General features: G+C 45.6%; 1 protein-coding gene and 1 non-coding gene across 2 annotated transcripts in view; both read right to left on the bottom strand.

The window, feature by feature from the left end:
• LOC145390021 (uncharacterized) overlaps nucleotides 1–13,215 on the bottom strand; it is a 182,665-nt gene extending 169,450 nt beyond the window's left edge. Inside the window, exon 1 of the mRNA XM_080265113.1 lies at nucleotides 13,022–13,215. Coding sequence (XP_080121239.1) covers nucleotides 13,022–13,149 — 128 coding nt within the window. The 5' untranslated portion in view covers nucleotides 13,150–13,215. The remainder of the gene's footprint in view (nucleotides 1–13,021) is intronic.
• Nucleotides 9,012–9,130, bottom strand: LOC145390503 (5S ribosomal RNA). Its single transcript, XR_013895653.1, has one exon. It is a non-coding gene; the product is annotated as a 5S ribosomal RNA (ribosomal RNA).
• Nucleotides 13,216–24,575: the final 11,360 nt, after the last annotated feature.

A 24,575-nucleotide genomic window follows, 5' to 3' on the forward strand; every position in this document is an offset into this window, starting at 1 on the left:
GAATGTTTCCTTGTGTTTACGTACAGTATTTGTGTGTTGAAGTTTTGCTGTGGAGTACTGTATTTGTGAGTTATAACATTAAATAAACCTTCTAACCATTTAAAGTGCTTTCTAGTGATTACCAGTAACAGATAACAGCAAAACAACACATATGGGGGGTCTAGGGAGCAAAATACGGAGTAGTTTAAATATACACGATATCGCACCTAACATGGCACGGTAGGAATGAAACCCACGTGTTCCATGCGAGTTTCCTGTATATACACAAGTGAATGTAACTTTTTCCAATAAATCAAAGGTGTTTATACTCAAAAAAAAAATACTTGACTGCCAAACAGTGAGGTGATCCTCTGTATAAGTGATTCTTCTAAATTGAGCCAAGGTAGTCTTGCCTCCAAGGACGCATGGGGATATTTGAAGATGATTTTGAGACAAAAAAGTGCGTCTTCCACCCCACGAAGTACGGTAATTATTAAAGAAAAACACTTTCTTCACACTTACTGAGGTCGTTTTATGTAGTCCTGGCCATGGGGGTGGGGCCACATTTGCCCTGCCGATCAGCTGAGTGCTTGAACATCCCGCCATTCAAGCTGATGCAGTTATGCCACAGCCATCCACAGTGATACAGGGTGCTGTTGATAATGACAGTATCCGACCGAGCATAATGCCACCAAATATATAATGTTATTTTCATTATATAATGCAGTAATACTGTTCGTGAAAGTCAGACTGTTCAACTAAGTCGCGTAAGTGCTGGTAGCAGTATGTGTGGCAACGCGACGAATGACTCAAGCCATTGCCATGGATACTGCCACACAGTGACCAGGAGTGGCTTGGTAATGGTGGTGGAGATACACCACCCTCTTCACCCTCACATGGTTGTTTCCTGGACAAAACAATTTCATGTTTTATACCAGCAGGAAACAGAAACAACATCCGCATTCCCATTTAATCACTATCACTATTGTAACTATCACTGTGCCAAGTATGAGGGTTAGTGAGTGTGCCACTCGAACACGTGGGGAGAATCGGCTCCTCATAGTCCTCGAAATCCTCCTCTCCAGGCTCAAACTCCTCTCCTGAAGATTCCACATTCTCCTTAGAGGTACTGCCTTGTTCTTGAAGCATTTGCAAGGCCTCAGCAGTGGAAATGGAGGGTCTGTAGGAGCAGCTTGCTGGGCCAGAGCTCGGAATGTTCTCACTTGCGGAATGCAGAAAACATCTATCTATCTATCTATCTATAGTACGCAAAATACCACAAAGGGTGGCTGCCTCCAAGTCATTCTGTCACCCACCTTTTTTTTTTTTTTTTTGTCCAACTCTGGGCATAGGCTTCACAGCCTGTTACTAAGGCCCAGTATCCTCCTCCATCCATACACCTCCACATGTCGCCACTTCAGCGCTAACACTCACCGTCCATGTTGAATACATGCTAGAAGCGTCTCGTACAGGACTGGTGTATTGGTATTAGTGGGGGTATTTTTACGACATGACAGCGGGTCTTCTGGTAGATCAGTAATGTCTGATTTGATGAAATTCAAATCCTTAAACTGATCCCTGCCCCAGCGGGGATTTGAACCCGGGTCCATTAGGACTGCAGATCAACTCTCTTCCAATAGGAGCCCCCACAAACTGGAAAAAGATGCCACAGCTCACTAGATAATGTAAAATGCAAAAGTGGGGTCAACTAGAATTACCCTGTGTTATACAATTTTTGTGTTACTTTACTGAAAATAGGATATTTTTTGATTAATCTACATATGAGGCCCCTAATAACATAGTGTACTGAGCGCCACTGCAAGCGAAATCGAGTTAAGTATACCACTACGTAGACCAAACCCTCTCTGATCTGGAGAGCAACCACAAGGTACACAAAGCAACTGGCAATAGGATCCAAATTCCCCTTCTGTAACATGGTCTCACTGCCCGCTTCACCTCAGTGCGTCGACAAGTCTTCATGCTGGTCACAGAATGTAACAAGTGCCTCCCACCAACGTGTTGTCTGGTGTTACCAGATACTAGCATTTCTTTATGCTCAGAGTCATGCATTTTTTTTTTATAGCATTATTAATTACTGTATCATTATTCTACCATAATGGAATATTTTAGCATAAAATTGCATGATTTTAAAGGTAAGTTAACCATAATGTACAGAAAATGGGAAAGGCAGACAGCTCAGCAAGACATTGGCAACTGTGATTGGGAATCTGTCGTGACATGATGCAGTTTTTGGTTTACCAGCTGGCCTAGAACACTGCCTGGATTAACTGGCTGTTTTCAGAGCTGTTTTAGTGTTTTTTCTCATTGTCTCAAGAATATGAGTGACTCTAGTTGTGAGGAAAAAGCTGCTGGTCCTTCTCATAACAGAAAAAGAGTGAGGAGGCCAGAGATGTGGGTACAAAACATCAGTAAGAGCTCAGGAACACTGGGCTTTTGCTTTTGCTTTTGTAAACATTTCCCATTGATATCTTTGGTTGGTTTGATTGCTAAAAATGCTTACTGAGAGTACATTTTGTCTCTCACTAACCGCACTGGAGAAAAACACATCTATTGTTGTACCTTTCAGAATGCTACTAATTTGTCTTCTACCAAGATTAGCATGACATGAAAGTATGAACTTCAAGCTAAAATATAAAAAAAAAGCACAAAAAAATATTCACTAGTTCCAAAGTTATGGCAATTTGAAAGTTACACAACTTTAACTGCATTTTTCTCCGTTTTCAACATGTGGCGTTCGGTACACTATGTTATTTGGGGCCTCACATAATACTGGAGAAAACATGGCTTCTTTATCAAAATACAATAGAAATAGAAGGTCGCGTCCATCTCAGTTTAGGGACAGTCAACAAGCGATTATTATGTTGCCTGAGTATTGATCAGTCATTTTTTTAGGTGGTAAATGTACAGTCACTCATAAAAGAAACGACCCCCCCCGGCCAACCGGCCAAGACGCCTTTCAACCAATATGATATCGGTCCTGGTAACACTGTAAATGACGTCAGGTGTGGGAGTGTGCATGCAAAGTTCATTCTAAGTGTGTCGAGCCCATTCATTTAACCCTTGAGGCCGGGGGTTTCATTTGCATCATGTGCGGCATTAATGCATAAATGTTTCGGGTATGGGATTGTGTTATCACCTGAAAGTTCTTTGTTCTTGTAGCATAAAGTTAATTTTGTGTGAAGGACAACATAACAAGTCAGATATAATGTATGTTTGACTCGAAATGTGGATTGAAGCAGTGTTTTGTGCAAATTAACTCCGCCTTCCTCTCAAACACCCCTCCTCATCCCCCCATATGGCTGACGTCAAATACACAGTTACCAACACTGAATATCCCGAGTTATATTGTCTCTAATGCAGGGGGGGTCTTTTCTTTTATGAGTGACTGTACATCTATAAGGCAGAGTTGTAAATGAGTATAGAGAAATTGTATCTTAAATAAGAAATGAAGGAAATATGGTACTTAAACAATCGAAGATCGTATGAACCCACTGAGCTCATGTGGAGGCACTTTCTTATGGTGAGCATGGCGTAGTCTGTGCTCCTACCACCAGGGGCCCAGGGCGGCGCTGATGGTGAGTATACACCACACCTGACTCCCACGCCTTTTGAATTTACCCGATGATTCCGGAAAATATAGTGTCATCGTCCACTGCACAGGTAAAATATACTTGGAAAAATAGACTGTAGCAGAACTGAGACGTTTTCTCAAAGCAAGAGGAAAATCATGCCTTTAAAAATTCGGGTCGGCTGGTCTTGGCCCCGTAAGATTTCGGCCGTACAGTTCGTACTATTATTAAGTGTATAATGGATAGAATCATGTCAGGATTAGACAAATGGAAGATTACGATCTTTGGAAACTGTATGATATATTTTTCCAACAACTGAGATTCATAACACTTGATAAAAATGTGCTGAATGCAAAAACACACAGTAAGCTTTCATGCTTTTTTGGAAACCCCATAGAGAGCTTTTCAGCATAAATCTCATTTAGAACATCAGTAATATATCTACGATGAATATAACACTGGTATAATGCTTTATGCATGAGTAATAATCCCGAAAGAAATTTTTTTAAAGGAAGGTATACCAGCTCTCTGTGGGTGGTGACCCCACGCAATTTAGTGATCCGGTGAACACTGGCAACTTTCAGGAGTTTGTGGGGGCTCCTATTCGGCCACTGCATCCCCTGCCCCCCCTTAACCCACTCCCCCCTCCCTCATACACTTCTCAGCTCCATCCTTCCACCTCATCCTTGGTCTCCCCCTCCCTCATGCATATACAGTACTGTGCATGAGTACAGAGTGGGTGGCAGGAGCAGTTTGCAAATTTCTGATTGGGCTAACATGACAAAGCCATCTGAAGACAATATTTCCCACGTAAGAGGCCCATGTTGTGAAAAAAATCCAGAAATTTCCATGAAAGTCTGTTAGCTGTCGTTGGTCCCCCATGCACAAAAATTTTGATGGCCCCCAGTCGTCGCTGGTGCTTAGAGGGTTAAAGTGGAATTGTCTTGTGGTTAGTTCATTCATTCATTCATCATCTAATCATGTGTTGCCCCATGAGGCAAGTAGGAGCCCGAGGTTAGGCAAGTTGGTCCTAACATTTAAGATGAGTGACCAGCTTCACTCATCCCTAGGTGGCATTAAATGATAAGAAAACCCCAACCACCACTTCAATATAAGCCTGCACTGGTTCAATCCAACTGGAGTGCCTTAATTGCCCAATAAACCACCAGGTGCCACAATTTGGTTAGATGGTTATCACCCAGAATAGTATATAAATGGTTTCCTGGTGTATATACAGGAAACTATTTGGTTTGTCACTCAGTGTACAGTCACCTGTAGACAGATGAAAGAAGAAAGATTGAAGGAAGGAAAGACAGAAGAGGGAGGATGGAAAAGAAAGAAGGAATGAAGAGAGGAAAGGGTGGGCACTCAAGAGCAGAACTACAATGTGTGAATGAATGGTGAACGCCCCCACCAACCACTTTCTGGTTAGTTTATTATGTAAATTTCACATCAGTACACATCATCTTTATGTTTGTGATACTTACAATTACTGTAACCATAATAAGAGTCGATTGTACATCTGGTGTTTTTCTCCGAAACTTTTTCCTTGGTTTAGAGAGTTTGAAGGCCCAGAGTGGTGAATTTACTTACAGTATAATTGTGAATATCCAGAAATACCATGGACAGTAATAGGAGCTGAAAGATTGGCCGTGGATGGCATAAAAGGAACAGAGATGAAAAAAGCGCACGCCAAGAAGGCAAATACGGCGTCACCAATGACGACGTAAACCTTGAAAAATGCGGGAAATGCAAGGAAGCAGTGATGGACAAGGATAAGGCAGTCTGCTGTGAGGTTTGTGAAATTTGGTTCTACATCAAATGTGAAAATGTGCCCGAAGAAGTTTATGACTACATGGAGAAGGTTGGTGATCAGATAATATGGAACTGCAATTACTGTAAGAGAGGTTGTGCTAAACTTCACTGCCTCGTAAAAAAGTTGGTAGAGCAAAACACTGAGTTATCATCTAGACAGGCAGAGCTAGAGGCTAAAGTAGATGTGGTGGTCGGTGATATGGATGAAGGACAACAAAAGCACAAGGAAATGAATGAAAGATTAGGGACCTGTGAGGCTCAATGTGTAGAAACTGCAGATAAAGTAGAAAGTGTACATGCCAAGTGTATGGATTTAGAAGACAAGGTAGGCAAAATTGAGGCAAATGCTGCTGACATGGAGGATAAATTAGCCTCAGGTATGATGTGCAGAAACAAGGACAGGGAGAATGAAGAACAGAGGAATTTAGATAACGCAGAGGTTAAAAAATATGAACATTTGCCTAAGGGGAATCTGTGGAGGTGGTTCTTGAGGAAATTAATGAAAGAAAGGCTAAGGAAAATAACTTTGTGATGTATGGCGTCCCTGATTCTACTTCACAAGTTATTCAAGAAAGGATTGAGTATGATAAGAATTGAATTGAATAAATGAAAATATGACATGACATGGCGCAACAGCAGAGGTCATATGCCGCCGAACACAAACATTAAAAGAAAGTCAAAATATATAAAAACCATAAAAAGCAAAGAGAGAAGCGATGATTAAAACAAACCTACAGTATAAAAGAAACTACCAATACTAAAATGTGGTGGAAAAATTGTGGTTAAACAAGAACATAATAAAACACAAACTAAAATATGGTAAAGCCCTACAGCTTGTGAAGAAGGCCAGATTTCAATACAAAGGAGAAGGTGCCTCCCCCCATAGCACAAACCTCGTCCCCAAGGACCAAGGAGAGAAGGTACGATCCATTGCTGGTTCAGCATCTGGAAAGGTACTGCCGACGAAGGTCCCCAAGACTGGGGCATTCCACAAGAATATGCCACACAGTCAAAGGAACCAGACAGTCGTCACAATAGGGAGGGGGCGCCCTCTCCATTAAAAAACCATGAGTCAGCCTGGTGTGGCCAATCCAGAGGCGGGTCACAGCTGTTTCCCACTGTCGTGATAGTCCCACATACCCCCCATCGCCCAGGTTCCGACAAATGCTGCGGAGTTTGTCTGCCCCTACTGCATCCCACCTTCTCTGCCAACAGAGATGGACAGCTTCCACAGTGGTTGTACATAAATCCTCAGATGGGACACGGAAATGAGGAGAGGAAGGGCGAGAGTCAGCAGCTCTAGCCAAAGAGTCAGCACGCTCACTGCCCATGACCCCCACATGTGTAGGGACCCAACACAGTTGAACAGAGTATCCTCGTCTACTTAATAAGTAGAGACATTCCAAGACAGACAGGACTAGGGAATGTGATGGAAAGCTACGAGACAAAGCTATTTGTAATGCACTGGCCGAGTCACTAAAAACGGTAAAAGAAGCTGGAGGAAAACTAGAAATGAATTAAGCTGCAACTAATATGGCAGTAATTTCAGCAGTAAAAGCAGATGCAGAGGGAGGGAGACTCCCACCACGGCTAAAGTCACGAAAAATGACACCAAAGCCTGTCCCCACAAGGGATTTAGAGCCATCAGTATATACAGGAATTGAGTTCCTGTGAGCAGAGGCGTGTTCTAAAAAATAGGGTAAGGCCCAATTCACACTATAAGGACGATCGTGCTCCGCTCTCGCCCCACTCATGGTCCGGTCAGATATCATTACATGCATTTCAGTGAAAGCATTCACACTGGCAGTAACGGTCAAGGAACGCTCCGCTGTCGCCCCAGCTCACGATCCATTCAAAAGATATTTTGACCGGAGCGCGAGTGGACTGTGAGCGAAGCAAACCGACGCTGTGAACACCCGCCACGGTCTCACTCCGCTCCAGTCTTGATTCAGCCCTCTGAATGATGTGTTTTCCTTTTTCAGGTCATCCTCAATTTTTGATGGTATTTTTTCAAATGTTCCAATGTTCATTCTAAAATAATTGTGAAATTTACTTTCATCTTCATTCAGATGAGGAAACAGTAAATGGAATTCCCCTTCACTTTTTCCTATCTTGCAAGATTGGATGAACACATACTCTACTTCTTTTCCGACTTTATCGTCTTCCTTCTTCTTCTTCATCCAGTGCAATGGCGATCACTGCCAATTCGGCTCGTGAAAAGTCACACAACCTCCGTCAATGGTGGTGGCACTTCTACTGTTGAGGGAGAGGGGATGATGGGACTGTGAGCGAAGCGAGAGTGGACCAGACGAGTGGATGCACCAGGACCGTGAGCGGAGCAAGAATGTAGCGTGACTGGAGCATGACCGTCCCTACAGTGTGAACAAGGCCTAAAGTTGCCTGTGAGGAGAGGGAGGCTTTCCTTTCATGAAAGTAATCACATGGTTGTACCTCTGGGAGAAGCCAGGGAGCCACTCGCGGGACACGCATAGGGCAAACAGGGTAGGACTGAACACCCAACTCCACCATGGCAGCCCTAGCTCTGTACCCAAACGGGTGTGGATAGCGAGGGTGGGTGTTATAAAAGGACAGAAGAGTGACCTCGGAGACAGCCTTACAACTCAGTGAGGCCAACAGACAGTGAAGGCGGTGCCAACACTGTACCATTAAGGACTGCCTGCAGAGATCCAGTGGCGGTTCATTCGCATCAACCAACAGACTTTCAATCGAAGAATACCGGAAAGCCCCAGTTGACCAACGAATCCCAGCATGATGGACCAAATTTAGTGGTCGCAGCCTTGCCTCAGTAGCAGAAGAGTATACCACACACCCATAGTCCAATCTGCTCCTTACTAAGGCACGGTAAAGGTGGAGCAGAATGGTTCTGTCAGCGCCCCAAGACAAGTGAGATAGAATCCGAAGGAGAGACAGGGCACGGAGGAACGATAGTCGTAAAGAACAGATATGTGGTATCCACGTCAGTCTCCTGTCAAAAACAAGACCAAGGTCTGGGTCTGGGTGTACACCTCTCAAACGGCAGAAATGCAAGGCCACTGTCTTAGTTGGGAAGAAACAGAAGCCGTGCATGGTGGCCCACTGAGAGACCCAGTCCAGAGCAATCTGCATGTGGCGTTCAGCCACGGACGTTCGGGAAGCAGCATACCATAGAGCAAAATCATCAACATACAGCGAGGCTGACACCCCTTCTGAAATTGAGGACACAATACCGTCCAGGGCCAGAGTGAAAAGGGTCACACTGAGGACACTTCCTTGAGGCACCCCATCCTCCTGAGGGTACAAAGAAGACAGGGTGACACCAACCCTAACCCTGAATGAGCGGTCACGCAGAAAATTTACCATAAATAGGGGCAGCCTGCCACGAGTATGATAAGAAATTTGTAGTGAAACTTACGCAGATTTGCCAGGTAAATTGTGAACACAGTGTGATTATTATAATAATTCGGCTGGGTAACGCAGCAAGAGATAAAACCAGACCAATAAGAGTTTTCATTCATTCATTCATTGCCAGACGCCATGTATCCCAAACGGGGTGGTCAAGGGCTTAGAGTTAATTGTTTTACAGGGAGGGGCACTAATTCTCCACCAACCCCACTTGACACGTAGGGATGCCAACAGCATCTGGTGTTCCCAGGCGGTCACCCATCCAAGTACTAACCAGACCCAACGTTGCTTAACTTCGCTGATCGGACGGGAAGCGGTGTACTCAACGTGGTATGGCAGTTGACACCAATAAGAGTGATTCTTTCAAATGTGGACATCAAGATTAGATTGTCTGATAAAATAATGAGCCTCAAGGGTAATAAGGAATTTGAGAATGTGAGGTTAGTGCATGATATGACAAGGAAGGAGAGAAAGCCTGACTCAGCTTTGTGGAAAGAAGCAAAAAACTTGACAGAGCTAGGGAAGAGAAAGTACAGAGTGAGGGGAACTCCATGGAGGCGAAGGATAGTCAAGCTGGTGGACTTGTAAAAAGTGAAAAAAAATGTACAAAGTGTAAATAAGGATGGGAAAAGGAAATTGTTATGTTTAGTAATGTGCATGTGTTAACACAGGAAAAAACTGAGGAGTTAAGCATGAGGTTAAATCAGATAGAGATAATACCACACATTATTGCACTACAGGAAGTGAGACCAAAACATTTCAGGTTTGAAAGATCAACTGCAGAATATAATATAGAAGACTATGATGTTGAAAAAATGAACCTGCATTCCAATGAGGGATGAAGATTGATAGTGTACATAAAGAAAGGGACAAGATATAGAGAAAGGGATTTAAAACTGAATTTTGCAAGTACTGCTGTCGGGAACTGGAATGTGGCATGGCCCCATTGGTAGATTACTCCTCACCTCTATACAGTATATAGAAGCCCAAATAGCATTAATCAAAACAATAAAAATTTGCTTCAACTAATGAGAGAGATTGATCATATAAAATTGCAATACAAAATACTTCTTGGCAATTTTAATGTCTCACATCAACTGGGATAGCTGCACAACTAGTGCAGGCATGAATGATTTTCACATACAGCTGATTGAGGAAGCTTGTAATTGTTTCCTGACCCAACATATAATGGAAATGACTAGATGCAGAGGGGAGGCTGGAGGAAGTATACTGGATCTGATATTCAGTAACGATGGATCAATAAAAACATTAGTTTGGATAGTCCTTTAGGCAGGAGTGATCATGCCTGCATTTCTTTTAATTGTGACAGGAAGGAACAGGAGAACCAGTGTAAAAGACGAGTATATATGTATGAAAAAGGAAACTACCAGAAAATGAAGAAGAAACTTGCCATAGACTGGAAGAAGTACCTGTCACAAGACCCCAACACTGAAAGTAAATGGAGATTTCAAAGCAGACTAAACAGGATAATTGATGAGATACATGCTCCCCACGTGTCAACAAGTCGGTTAGTGGAGGGTTAGTGCCCCGCCCTGTAAAACAAATAAAGTCAAATGGCCACCCCTTACGGGATTCTGGCATCTGGCGATAGATAGATAGATAGATAGATACTGTGCCAAAGAAGACTGCAGGAGAAAGCACTACAAGGAAAAGAACCAATGAAAAATTACCTATGAACATGTGACTTTGGTCAAAAATAAAGAGAAAACAAGACTATGGGAAAGATTGAAAAATCTGAAGAAAAACAATATTACAGGAAATGGATCTCAGGAGGCAGAGAAGGAGTATAGGAGATTACAAAACCAGATACGAAGAGAAACCATGAAAGCTCCAAAACACAAAGAAAGAGAGATTGAAATGAATGCGAACTCAAATCCAAAATTTTTTTGGAAGTACGTCAATTCTAAAACCAGGACAAAGTCAAGTGTGGGGGAACTGTACATGGATATGGAAAGGTCTTCAAAAGCAGAAACAGATGGAGAAAAAGCAAGCATCCTTGCAGAGTATTTTTCACAAGTATTCATAACCAAGATTGATGAAGAAGTTCCGAAACTCAAACCTAAAGGTGTACCAGCTCTCTCTGATATTGACATATCTAAGGACAAAATCCGAAAGATACTAAGTATGGTAAACTAGAAAGAAACAAATCTCCTGGACCAGACAAAATTCACCCAAGGATACTGAAAGAAGTGACAGAGGAACTACTTGATCCCTTACAGATATTATTTAAAAGTTCATTTCAAGAGGGGGAAATACCAGATGACTGGCAACTTGCACCTATGACAGCTGTATACAAGAAAGGAGATAAAAAGGATCCTGGAAACTACAGACCTGTAAGCTTAACTAGTGTGATATGCAAAATTATGGAATCTTTGTTATGAGAAGCAATAATAGACCACATGAAGAAAAATCATCTATTTAGTAATAAGCAGTTTGGCTTTGTCTCGGGATGATCAACTGTATTGGATTGTTGGACTGTGGATGTAGATTCCTCAAAGGCTGTGGACGTGGTATATTGTGATTTTATAAAAGCCTTTGATCGAGTACCTCATGGGAGAATTCTTGAAAAGGTGGCAAGCAATAGGATCGAAGGCAATTATCTTAGATGTATCAAGAGCTTCTTGTCGGGCAGAAGACAGAAAGTTATTGTGAATGGTATCTCATCGGGGTGGAAAAATGTCACCAGCGGGCTACTGCAAGAACTGGTGCTCAGGCCTTTACTTTTTGTCCTATCTGTAAATGACCTCCAAGAAATTGTGAAAAACGATAGCAAAATCTACCTGTACGCCGATGATACAAAAATTTTCTGGGATTTTGAGAACGAGGAGGACTGCCAAAAGCTACAAGAAGACCTATATGAACTGCAAAAGTGGACCGAAACATGATGGCTGCATTATCATTCTGAGAAGACCAAATACATGAGGATAGGGAGAACTGGAGTGGAAGATAAAGGATACCACTTGCAAACAAAAATAAGCAGGACCAAAGCAGAAAAAGATATAGGGGTGTTGAGAGATGACAGACTGATGTTCTCCGATCACTTAGCTGAAAAAATTAACAAGGCAAACAGGATTGTGGGGATCATTAGAAGGACCTTTGTCCATCTGGACCAAACAACCTTTACAGGTCTCTACACTGCTCTAGTGTGGCCACATTTAGAATATGCTAACCAAATATGGAGTCCTCACCTAGTGAAGGACACTGAAGCACTGGAGGGTGTTCAAAGAAGGGCCACCAAGATGGTACCAGGATTAAATGATCTATCCTATGAGGAGCACTTCAAAAAGCTAGACCTGCCATCATTAATATTCCGGAGATCCCGTGGAGATATGATTAAGACCTTCAAGAGCATAAGCAGCGTATACGATGAGGATTGCACATGGGATATTTCAGTTGAGAGAGGAAGGCACTACAAGAGGCAACAGCAAGAAGATATACAAGAACAGAGCAACCCTGGACCTTAGAAGATATTCATTCCCACACTGGGTGGTAAATAATTGGAATGAATTACCGGAATGGGTGGTAGGGGCAGGCAATGTGGAGAGGTTTGAAGCATGTCTGGATAAATTTTGGAAATATCAGACAGAAATTTAGTTATAAGGAAAAGATATCCACCACACGTGACCACCATCTGGGTTATAACAGTAGTGAAGAATTGAGAAGCCCGGAGACACAGACTTAGGAAAGAGCCTCTTCTGGTACAACATCTATGGTAATCTATCACTCAAGTAACGTTTCCACTTTTTCTGTAAAGTGTCACACAATCACATTTCCTGTTATAAGCACAAGAGTTATTAGCAATAATCAAAATTGCTGGGTATGGTTGTGATCCTTACCTACTGACCTATTACTAATATAAAGCACTCCTAGAATGAATCAGTCAAATCACAGACTTATTAAAATAATTTTTTATATGCCAGCTACAAGAGGAGCTAGCATCGCAGTAACATTCTTCAGGCAACATCTGAAAATCTATAACATCCAAATTAAAACATACAAACAATTCAACTGGTATGATGTAGAGTGAAGCGTTGGTTATACAGCTTGCAAAAACCATCTGTTTATATTGCATACTATTGCTGATATAACCGAGAGTAGTTCAACAACTTGTCTCCAAATGTAATATTCCTCATGATGGAATGACCCACCATCAGGAAGAACTGATTTTGCAAGATGCTTCTACTGCTGAAAAGGTATGTTTAGCTATATCTTACCTTGGAAAATTACCTTGGTCGAGATGCCACTGCTCTATGACACAGGTGTACAGTTGCTCTGCCTTCTGGTAGTTCTTATTCGTGTGAGCATCTTTTGCTTTCTTTAACATATCTCCGATTTCAGCCATTATACAGCACTTCACATTTGAGTCCTGATCAGTTCAGTCCACTCCTGGGAATACTGGCACCTACAGTATATCTCGTGAGACTGAATGGATATAATCGACAATGTGATCCTATGCCCAAGTTTTGCCTTGAGGGGAAAGGTCTTTGGATACTGTAGAGCTACCCAAAGTTCGGTAAAAACATGTGCATGAGGCGCACGATACGTCCTATTTCTTGAATCTTGTTGTTGAAGCTGGCTTTCACTTCCGAAGGAGTCGAAGGAGCCCTCCCAGTCAGTTGCTCATAAGTTCATTTCCCGCTAGCAAAGGTTTGTTGAGCACAGTCGTACTACATCCCGCCCGGCGCCCGATCCAATCACCCGTTTGGTTCGGGGATTTACACCTAAGTCAACGAATGTGAACAGACACTGCTGAACAAGCATTCACGAACGTTCGCGTATACTGTATGTTCTGTAGACTGGTACTATACTTTCGTAGTAAATGAAGGCTTCAATATTCCTCCTTTAATAATTTAAATCACCCCTCGTCGTCACTAAAATAATCGTTAATAAAAATATCACATATATGAATGATCAGAATGAATGACCATGAATACTTTTGACCGGCTATTTCGCATTTGCCTAAACTGGTAGGTCTTGCTCTGCTATCCGCCAGCAAACCCTTGTTACGGTCAATGGGGAAGCATCGTCTTCAGCGGACTGCTACCTGGCTGCCGAGGCTAACTCGGTGCTGGTTCCAAAACTGGGGCCAGATTCACTAACGTATTCGTATGCTGAGGCATCTAACTTGAATTCTCGTATTACGCACTATTCAGGCACCAAAACACACACCGCAGATCGGTATCCAACACCGGTTTTAACGGCGAGGCGGCGCGAAGGCCCACGGAACCCTTGGGCGGCGCCTTACCCAATTCGAAAATTCCGCTCCACTCATCTCGCTCGCACCAGCAAATTTCTGGCCAATCAATGAGAGACTGTTACAAGCGGACCTTTGGCGCAGTCACAGAACTTTCCCACATCTGCTGTTTTTGATTGAAAAATTTGTTGTGTATCTTAAAAATTCCTTTATGTAATGCTGTGTTTTTAAGGCGACTTCTCGTCGTAAAGACACTAGCTACTGAAGCGGGGTCCTCTTTCTAGACCGGATGTAAAGCACTATAACAAAGGAACAGGACATAAAAACCAGGCAGTATACCGTATCACATCTATTACCTAGGTCCTACTCATAACAGTAGGCTACACATAGAATGATATTTAGGATACAGAGACACAGAGATACAGAATTAACACTTGGCTTCACAGAATGATCATATGCATTATCACTATTACACAGGGAGATCGCGGGTATTCTTTAATAGAGTTCTCATGTCACTTGGCGGTAATATATAAATGGGGTTGTTCACTTTATGTTCTTGAATGGGATTCTTATGTCACTGGGGGGTAATATATAAATGGGGTTGTTCACTGCAAGAATACCGAGATTGAGAGTCTGGTTCAAGGATATTACTATAATAGAGGTAGGGTGCGGATAGCGACACTCGACACTGTCACCTGGTCACGGAGACACGTACACTTATCTTTCAACTCGCCCGCGCTCCTACTTCTAGACTCACAGAAAACTCCCTGGTTCCTTGATGTGGGGAGGGACTAAACCAATTTACAAAAATACACTTTCTGCCCTGATAGCACTAGATTCTAGTGGGCCACTGTTTAATATATTCTACTGTGTAGGCACTGTCACTGTTCTCCTGGTCACTGTCACTGTTTCCCCTTGTTTCCTGGGTTTAGTAATATCACTGTTGCACTTAGGATACAGGGAGGCTCCCCCGTCTGGGGGCCTCGACCTGAGAGGCGGCCCTCGTATTAGGGCCGCGCCGGTGGGGTGCAGGGAGGCCCTGTGGTCTGGGGGCCTCGACCTGATAGGTGGCCCTCAGGACTGGGGCCGAACAACCGGAGCAGTCGGGCCTGTTTCCTCCGACTCCGGGGAGTGAGGGAGACTGGATCGCCTTCGTCGTGGGTTGTGGAGTCGGGCCTGGGCGTCCTGGGACTGCGGGTACCAAGAGGGAGAGGCGCCGTCAGGACTGGACTGCGGCAGCGTCTCGTACAGGGCTCCGGCAGGAACAAGGAACTCCCGGGTGTGGGCGGTAGGTCCGATATCGGGCCTTGCCACCACTCTAATGTCTCATCCGGGACTATATTCCCGGATGGCGACGAAGGGCTCCCCGAAGGGAAAGAGGCTAGAGGAGGACTCACGCTGCCCGTGGTCTCTCGAGTGTGTCTGGAGGCCTGAGCCGGGGATCTCCTTCCCCTATTGCACACCTTGGCTGTGGCCGTGAACTTGCCCGGCGTACGGGGTACACCTATAGGGTGATCGGTGTCGCCCTTTCGCCGTGGCAAGGTACCGACGGCGTGGTGTTCCTCCCGTAGTAGGAGACAAGCCGGAGGGAGGGGCACAGAGGCCACACTCTCTCCAATACGGACTGATCCTACCTGCAGGGAATTCTCTACCCTGGTACGTGCCCCGGCCGGAGCCGAGTGTCTGCCCGTACGGACGACGACTAACGGGCGAACTGGTTCGCCCGTCTGTTGCGGCTGGGTACCGACCCCCGGGACGCCGCTTCCGTAATAGGGTAGTGCTACACGTACGGTAGCAGGGGCTCTTTACCCTGGACCGTATTCTGGCCGTAGCCGAAGAACAGCAGGAGAGGGATGCACGAGGGCAACTCTCTCTCCCTGGTGTGTTAAGGCCGGAGCCTGGGGTCGCCTTCCCCTTTGCACACTCTGTTAGGCCGTAGCCTAGGTCTGCTACCGTAGCCTTGGGCCTCCTGCCCTAGAGGGCAGGAGGCCCAAGGCTTCAGTCCCACCCCTATTTTGACGATCACTGCTCCGCCCGCACAGTAGTTCAGTTCCCCTGGGGTTGGAGCACTTGCGGGGAATAGGGGCTCAGGGCCGTGATGCCCTGATGACCCTCTTGCCCGGGGTCACTAACCTCATCAGTGTGTCCTCCTGGGGTGGTGGTGGGGTGGCGGCTCGGTGGTGGTGTGGGGGGTGGTGAGGTGGGAGGTCCTGCGGCGGGCACGGCGGGCATTTTACTTTACATTTTATAACATGTACTATTGCCAATATTTGCTGAAGGGCATGTGGCTATACCCACAATTTATAACCACTGACTGTATATACGACTGTATTTGCTGAAGGTGTGTGACAACATCCACCACCTTCTTTTGTTGTATAAGTACTCTGTATTTCTTACAAAAAATACTTCAATCATTACACAACTGCCATCGCAACTCGACATGATCGCGCAAAATGAATGACTGATTTGAAATATTAATTGTTGTAAAGATATACTGAGAACATATACAACAAAAGAAGGTGGGTCTTGCCACACATCTCCTTGAGGAAAAACAGTTATATACTGTATTGTTAAATCCCTGTCCCACACTGGCACAGGCTCCAACAGCAGTAGTTTAGTATAGACCAGTGGTTCTTAACCTTTTTTGAGTCACGGACCCTTTAGAGAATCTGGTGAAAGCTATGAACCCCTTCCCTACAAAAATGCACATAAGCACATAAACACAGCATTTTGCATGCAATGAATATACTTTATTTTGTTGAAAACGACCTCACGCACTGTATGACATGCGCAAAGTATAAAACAGTCTTTACAATGAATTACTTTCTTACTCTTTTTCATGCAAAAACTAATGGCCACTCGACGAAAAAATGAAATACATCCAACTCGTGCAAATTAAACAAAATAAAACTTTAATTCTGCTTAAAAGTTCATTTCATCGAGAGGGATGTTTGGCTTGAGCAAGATGATGAAATTGTGGAGTGGTCTTTGACAAGGAAACACTTATGTCATCGGTGACATCTAGCTGATTTCGACTTTTTGTTTTGATAGAAACAAGCGCTGAAAACCCTAACTCACAAAGGTATCTATAAACTGAATCTGAGCACCCATATAGCTCGCGTTGCTGGACGAGGGTAGGCTTATGTTAATGAGTTTCCAGTCAAAAATTTTTTGAAGTTTGATACTTGTATGGGTAGAAAATACGCAGAAAATAACTATGTCAGCCATTATTTCCCCCCAAAATGTGCAGAAACATGAAAAAATAACAGATAAAGTAGTCGAAAAATCACGTGACTCTGAAACGGCCTGTGATTGGTCGTGACGTCACGACTCACACTGAGGCAGCAGTCTGCTTTGTTTACGGTTAACCAGCATACACTGTGCTTATTTCTGACCTCTAAGAATGTCCAGTGACAAGAGGAATAATTGCTAATGTTTCGTTCCAATGTGTAAGTGCACTGACAAAAGCACAGCAGGTAAATTATTCCTCTGTATACCACCCAATAACAATAAACGAAAGCAGTGGTGGCTGGCTGTTCGTCAGAAGTTTCCAGTGCTGGAATGCAGTGTTTACTGTTGTGAAAATATTATATTCTTCACCATATAGGTTCATACACACCTAATTAACTGAAATTCGGTCATAAAACAATGCTTAATTTAACTCAAAGGAATATTAGGAGTCAGACCGAAAACGTGGTAAGGTTAGCGGGTATTTCTACTTTAGATCGCCATCATGCCTTGACAGACTTGTTTTGCACAGATACTGAATTAAAGTGCAAATAAGTGCATTTGTATATTAAATTAATATTTATACAAAGCAGAAGTCTGCCAAGGCAAGCTGTTGAGCTAAAGGAGACACACTTTCGTTAATTTTAACGGGTTTTCGCTGTGAATCCGGATTTTTTAAAAGGTAAGATTATATACAAATATTTGACCAGATTTCGGATAATTAGGTATGAACCTCTGTGGTGATAAAATCTATGACACTTACCAATTAAAAAGTGCCAATTCGGTGTTGATTCGGTAAATGACCGCCGATTCGGTATTTCGTCACTGTCCCCTGAAGTATTGTAGTTCAGAGTCACTGAAACTTTTTTTTTTCTCAGAAAACTACTAATGAAGGTCAAATATTAAATATGAGCATAATACCATTATAAACTCATACAAATGATACTGTCGGCATACATTTAACACTTTCCACCTCATCAGGCACGAGCACCGCTCGGGAATGGTGTAGCTGTAAGCTACTTTCGGTCGATTTCACCACAATTTACTTACCTAACAGGTACCATCCATTTACACCATGAAAAGTATTCCTTCACAACATATCTGAAGGGGGTAGTTTGGATCTACGGTGGCCATGTAGGTACAACTATCATCTCTGTTACTGGTAAAGTATTGTGTGATGGACTAGAGCGTCGTCTGTAGTGTGAATGCTGACGTCATCGCCAACATGGCGGCTCCTTCCCTCCAGCCGCATAGATTTAAAGTTATCACGTCTTGTTCAATGCAAATGATAAATTAAATTAAAAGATACATATACTGTAAGTTTTTAAGTACATGGCAGAGTGCACTGGCCATGTTTACCCAGAACCAGCAACGCTCTACAGTCCCTGGAAAAGGTGTTAAGTGATGAACATTCTATGCTACAAGAGATGACACACCATTTAAATGATGTTACAAATAACATTAATAATTTTACATTTATTCTTAAGCGTGAAGTATCAAAGGCAAATATTATATCAGAGTTGATGTATGTAAAATTACATGTAGATAATTTGCAGGTTTCTCTGGACTCTCTTGCCTCCCAAGTTTCTAGCCTAATTCGTATTTTAGTCAATGCTGTTGATAGTCGTGTCACCCTAGATTTAGTACCTCTCTCTGACCTTCGTTCTACCTTGGAATGGGCTCACTCAACCTTCGGCTTGTCTCCTATGATTCCATTTTCCTCTTTAGAACACTACTACCCAATCCTAGAGGCCACATTCCTTACTAAAGATATAATTGTTCATATTCCTCTTCGTTCTTCCATCACATTCGATATCTTTCACATCATTCCTTTTCCCTTCTGGTACATTAACTCCCTGGTACAAGCCTCTGTCTCCTCAGAGTACTTTCTTCTCTCCCATGATCATCTCTATATTGCCTTCCTCTCCTCAAGTAACCTCGGCAGATGTGCCTTTCTTACACCCAGTTCTCGAGTTTGTGCTGCTTACCTCCTAACAATTTTTCCTGGCAGTGTTGCTCCTTGCGAATCTGCCTTAGTCTGTAATTTCTCAGTACAACCTGTCTGTACTTTTGTTCCTGCCCCCAAAGGTCAGGTACACCATGCTCGTCTAAATCACATCCGCTATTTCTTCTTTAGTGTCTCAACTCCTGTCAGTCTTATTTGTCCAGGAGCCCCTGTCCGTTCATTATCCACAATTGGTTTATTTAAGGCCCCTGATTACTGTACGGTAAAGTCTGAGTCTGTAATAGCCCATGCTACACATTATCACTTCGCACTTCGCTCCCACAAATATGACATATTCAAACCTATTAATACTACCTTTCATCTACCAACAGACAATCTTCCATCACATCAGACAACCTACGTATGTTGAACTTTCTGAATCAGTCTGATTTCATTATGAACCATTCTCTTCAGCTCCTGGTCACATCCAGTCTTTGTACTTCCTCCAGTTGTATCCTGTACTGTTGTGTCAAGCGAATGGACAAAAGGTTGCATGAGATCCGTGTAGCAATTAACCAAACCTACAGTATATGTGTATCTTTCCAACATGGCCATGCACTGTAAATATATTAATCCCTTCTTACATCCAGCTTCTTGAATTATGTAGTAATATCTCTATTATTATACTCCCATGTAGTCCCGGTTGACTGTATACTCAGACAACTTGCGTTCTTGCCATATTATGACGTAATGCACTCTGTCAGGAGAGACAGTTTTTGATGAGGGGGAAAATTGTTTGCAACCATCTGTAAATATTATGTAGTGTGTAAATATAGTATGTAAGTAGTTGTAAGTAGAATCCAAGTAGGGCATCACCGCCCAGTGTTATGTCTGTGAGCACTTATTATGTCTATGCCTGAATCATGCCTTTTGTGATCGCACCACCGCTCTAGCTGGATGAGAGCCGGCGAGCAGTAGCTGTCTGTAAGGGTCTGGGGTTGGACACGGGTGCTGTCAGGTGCTGCTGTATAAGATTTAAGACGGTGTTTAATATATCATCAAAAAACTCACCGAGACTTTGCCTTCACCTACGACTGGCGTCAACGGGTATTAACAAGTATTAACAACCGCCACCCGGGCTAGATCAAGCCGCCTGCCCCAGTCCCCACCCAGGTACACCCACACACTCTCTCCACCCTCCACCTCACCTCCTAACACCACTCCCCACACCCTCAAAATCCACCATGCCCCATGGGACAACCCCTTAGCCCACCCCACTAAGCCGCTTAACCAGGGGCGGCCTCCTAAACTCAAGGAAGCCTCACCTCTCTCCAGTCCACAACCAGACACCATCCATCGCGCCCCTCCATCTCCACCACCCGAGATGAGGATAAAACACATTTTGTGGACTCCAACCCCAAGACGCAAGTGCCGCCTCCAGGGCACCATACAGTTCCTCCACCTTCTGCAGCGCACACCCCGACCACCCACCCTCACTGTGGTCTACTCCCCGCATCAGTAGCCCAACCAGCGAACACTCTTCTGGACAACCCTCCTACACCACCTCATGCCATCGCACCACACCCCCACTGTTGACTTTTACGAGCTCCAGTCACGGGGATGTGACTTCTACCCCCGTGACAGTGGTGAAATACCGGCTCCACAGAGCGAGCCAGACACCACCACCCTAGGAGGAGGGTACAGGGAGGTGACCCCCACCTAACAAGGAGGTGACGGAGAGGCTCTTTTCACCTGCCGAGCCTTCCAGGAATGAACAGCGTATCTCCCCTGTGACTCTATGCCCCTCTTCCCTGCAACCAGACCACCGGGCAGTGTACAGTAAAAGTACACTACAATTCAGCGGAGGGAACACTCACCAGAATCGGGGTGGGACTTGTATTGACAAGATCCCAAGCAGACCCTCGGATGCTGAGTCCCCTGGATCGGCCTCCTTTTTGACAGAGGACTTAGGAGGAGCCTCAAGGGCTGCTATCCCCACTAAGGAGCAGCGGATGAGACTGCTGTCCACCAGTGCTGTCTCCAGGACAGAAGTCCCAGACCCTACGGCTGGAGTGCAGCCTCCGTTGGAGCATTGGCAATAGCCGGGCATATCCATCGGGCACCTTCTTCCCCCTGCCAGGTCTACGGCTGGAGTGCAGCCTCTGTTGGAGCTGTGGCAATAGCTGGGCATATCCATCGGGTGCCTTCTCCCCGCCGCCAAGTCTACAACTGGAGTGCAGCCTCCGTCAGAGCTGTGGCAATAGGCGGGTGTATCCATCGGGTGCTTTCCCTCCGCCAGGTCTACAGCTGGAGTGCAGCCTCCGTTGGAGCTGTGGCAACAGCTGGGCGTATCCATTGGGCGCCTTCTCCCCACCGCCAGGTCTTTGGCTGGAGTGCAGCCTCCGTTGGAGCTGCGGCAATAGAAGGGCATATCCATTGGGTGCCTTCTCCCTGCCGCCAGGGTCTGTAGTGCCCAGAGGAGCCTCCCCCGACTCCTCTGGCCCTCCTGTCCCCCGTAGGAGCCCAGGCAGTGCCCAATGGGGCTGCCTGATGGAGGGAAAGTCCCCTGGACCTCCCCCGTCTAGCCCAGACCAGAGTTCCGGCGGGGCCTCCCCGTCCTGCCAAGTAGGAGAATCGGCCCTCGGCTGCTCTCCCACTGCCCATCCCCAGGCTCCTGTAGAGGAAGGTACATCTTACCCCATCCACCACTCCAGTGGCAGAGTAAGGTGCCCTTCTCCCCGCCGCTCTACACAAGAGGGCAGTTTCTGCTCCTTTCCAGGGACTCCACTAGAGACCAGAGCGGGCGTGATGTCCCCGGTGTCCTGTCCCTGCAGCCCCACGTGTTGTCGGACGCCTCCACACGAGAGGCCACAGCTCGCCCCTGCCGGCCTCCTCCCAACGGTGAGACCACAGCCCCCTTGAAGTCAGCAGGCCTCCCCTGACAGCTGCTCCTGCCGGACGAGACCATGGCCCAGCCAGGGCGCGGCCCTCACCGCAGCCAACCCTTGGCCCAGGCCTCCCCAGGTCCGCCCCCAGTACCCCAACAATGACCAAGGGTCAGCGCCGTTTGGCGCACCTCCTGACCCTCTTCGTCCCTAGCCCAGAGGGCCCTGCATCACACAGGGCCTCTACAGAAAGAGGGCCGCTCACCAACTCCTACGGGACTCGTAGCAACCCCATAGGTGACCTGCTCCTGGAATACACTCCGGATGGCCCAGTGTCCCACTCTATCCAGTGTTACCTCCTCGTGTGGAATAGTGAACTCCCCACCAATAAGCTCACGCGCGAAGTGCATGGTGCTAGGCCTCAGGCCGCCCCCGACTGTGACTATCCCCCCTCCAGTGTTACATACGGACAGACAGCATCAGTGCCGCACCCCTTTCCTCCCCTTTTTGCTTTGGTCATACGAAGTGAATAGAAAGTGATATATGAGGCATACTTCCAACTTCCTGTCTCATGAGGAATTCTATATCACCACTCGCCCCTCCCCCCCCCTCTCCCACGCATGGATAAATCGTGAATGCTATATTCTCTCGTCCTACGTAACGCACAAGTAGCATAAGGCTAGCTAGGGTATTGTCTGTGTCACGCGGATGCATATAACTAGCAAAGAAGGCCGTTTATGTTACGCATATATATATATATATATATATATATATATATATATATATATATATGGCCTTGAGTATATCCTGTCGTCTGTGTCACGCATTTGGGTATATTGCGATATACTTGACTGTCTCTGTTATATATCTGAGACCAAGCGCACCTGGTGTATTAAGTGAACCATATGTGCGATACTGTGTGGAAATTATCATATATAAGGAAAGGTACAATACTGTATTAAGGTCAAATTCGCTTGTTAGGCTGAGTGTTTTTAGGTCGACTTCTCGTCCTAAAAGCACTAGCAACTGAGCGGGGTCCTCTTTCCGGACTGGAAATAAAGCCCCCACAAAGGAACAGGACATAAAAACCAAGCAGTATACCTTAACACATCTATTGCCTTAGTTCTACACCGTTACAGTACAACACAGAGTGATATTTGAGATACAGGAGACGGGGACACAGAGTTAGCCTTTGACACCACAATGCACAGTCACACTTAACACACGGTATAATGCATGTGCACTAATGTCCTGAATTATATGTATTGATACCCGTATTTCATCTTTAGGCAGAATATATATTTAGTTGGAAGCAAGGGGAATAAACAAGATTAAGAGTCCGTGGGGGAAATACTACTATAAATAAGACAGGGTGCGGATTGCGACACTTGATGCAGTCAGTTGCGGCGGCACTTACAGACTTTTGACTCGCCCGTGCACCCTAGTCTCCGTTCACAGTTACTGAAAGTTCTTTTACTTGGGGACTCACACAATTACTATAAGTTCTCTTACTGAGGGTTTAAGTCATTTTCTGTTTCATTATTTACCTGTACTTCCTGGGTAGAGTTCACTCCATAGTATGGGCGTGAGGGGAGAACCCTAGGGGGACCCGGCCTGCAAAGGGCAATACACTACCCGCAGGGAGTCACTGCCCGGGTCCTGTTCGTCAGTGAGGTGCAGGGAGGCCCTCCTGTCTGGGGGCCTCGACCTGAGAGGTGGCCCTCGTATTGGAGCCTCGTTGGTGGGGTGCAGGGAGGCCCTCCTGTCTGGGGGCCTCGACCTGAGAGGTGGCCCTCGGGACTGGGACCGAACAGCTGGAGGAGGCGGGCGTGTCGTCTCTGGCTCCGTGGGGTGAGGGAGCCTGGGTTGCCCTCGTCTGGAGTCTGCTGGTCAGGCCTGGGGGTCCTGGGACTGCAGTCGCCTATAGGGAGAGGCGCCGACAGGGTTGGGCTGCGGCACCGTCTCCATCTGGTGTCTGGCAAGAATAGAGATCTCCCAGGCGTAGGAGGTAGGTCCGGTATTGGGCATTGCCACCACTCTGGCGACACCTCCGGGGCAACACTCCCGGATGGTGACGAAGGGCTCCCACAGGGGGAAGAGGCAGGAGAAGGATTCACGGAGTCCATGTCCTCTCCAGTACGTACTGAAGCCGGAGCCTCGGGTCGCCTTACCCTGGTACGTACTGCGGCTGTGGCCGAAAGCCTACCCGTCGTACGAGGAGCAACTGAAGGGCGTACAGTGGCCGCTCCTTCCCCGCCACGTACAGTGGCCATCGGCGCGGTGTTGCTCCTGTAGTAGGGAAAAGCAGGAGAGGGGTGCACAGGGGCCGCACTCTCTCCGGTATGTACTGAGGCCGTAGCCAAGGGTCTGTCTACCCTGATACGTACTGCAGCTGTGGCCGTAAGCCTACCCATCATACGAGGAGCAACTGAAGGGCGTACAGTGGCCACTCCTTCCCTGCCACGTACAGTGGCCATCAGCGCGGTGTTGCTTCCGTAGTAGGGAAAAGCTGCACG

The sequence above is a fragment of the Coenobita brevimanus genome, chromosome 14 (assembly GCF_032717465.1).
Source record: "Coenobita brevimanus isolate Jiangsu-jjx chromosome 14, ASM3271746v2, whole genome shotgun sequence".
NCBI lineage: Eukaryota > Metazoa > Arthropoda > Malacostraca > Decapoda > Coenobitidae > Coenobita > Coenobita brevimanus.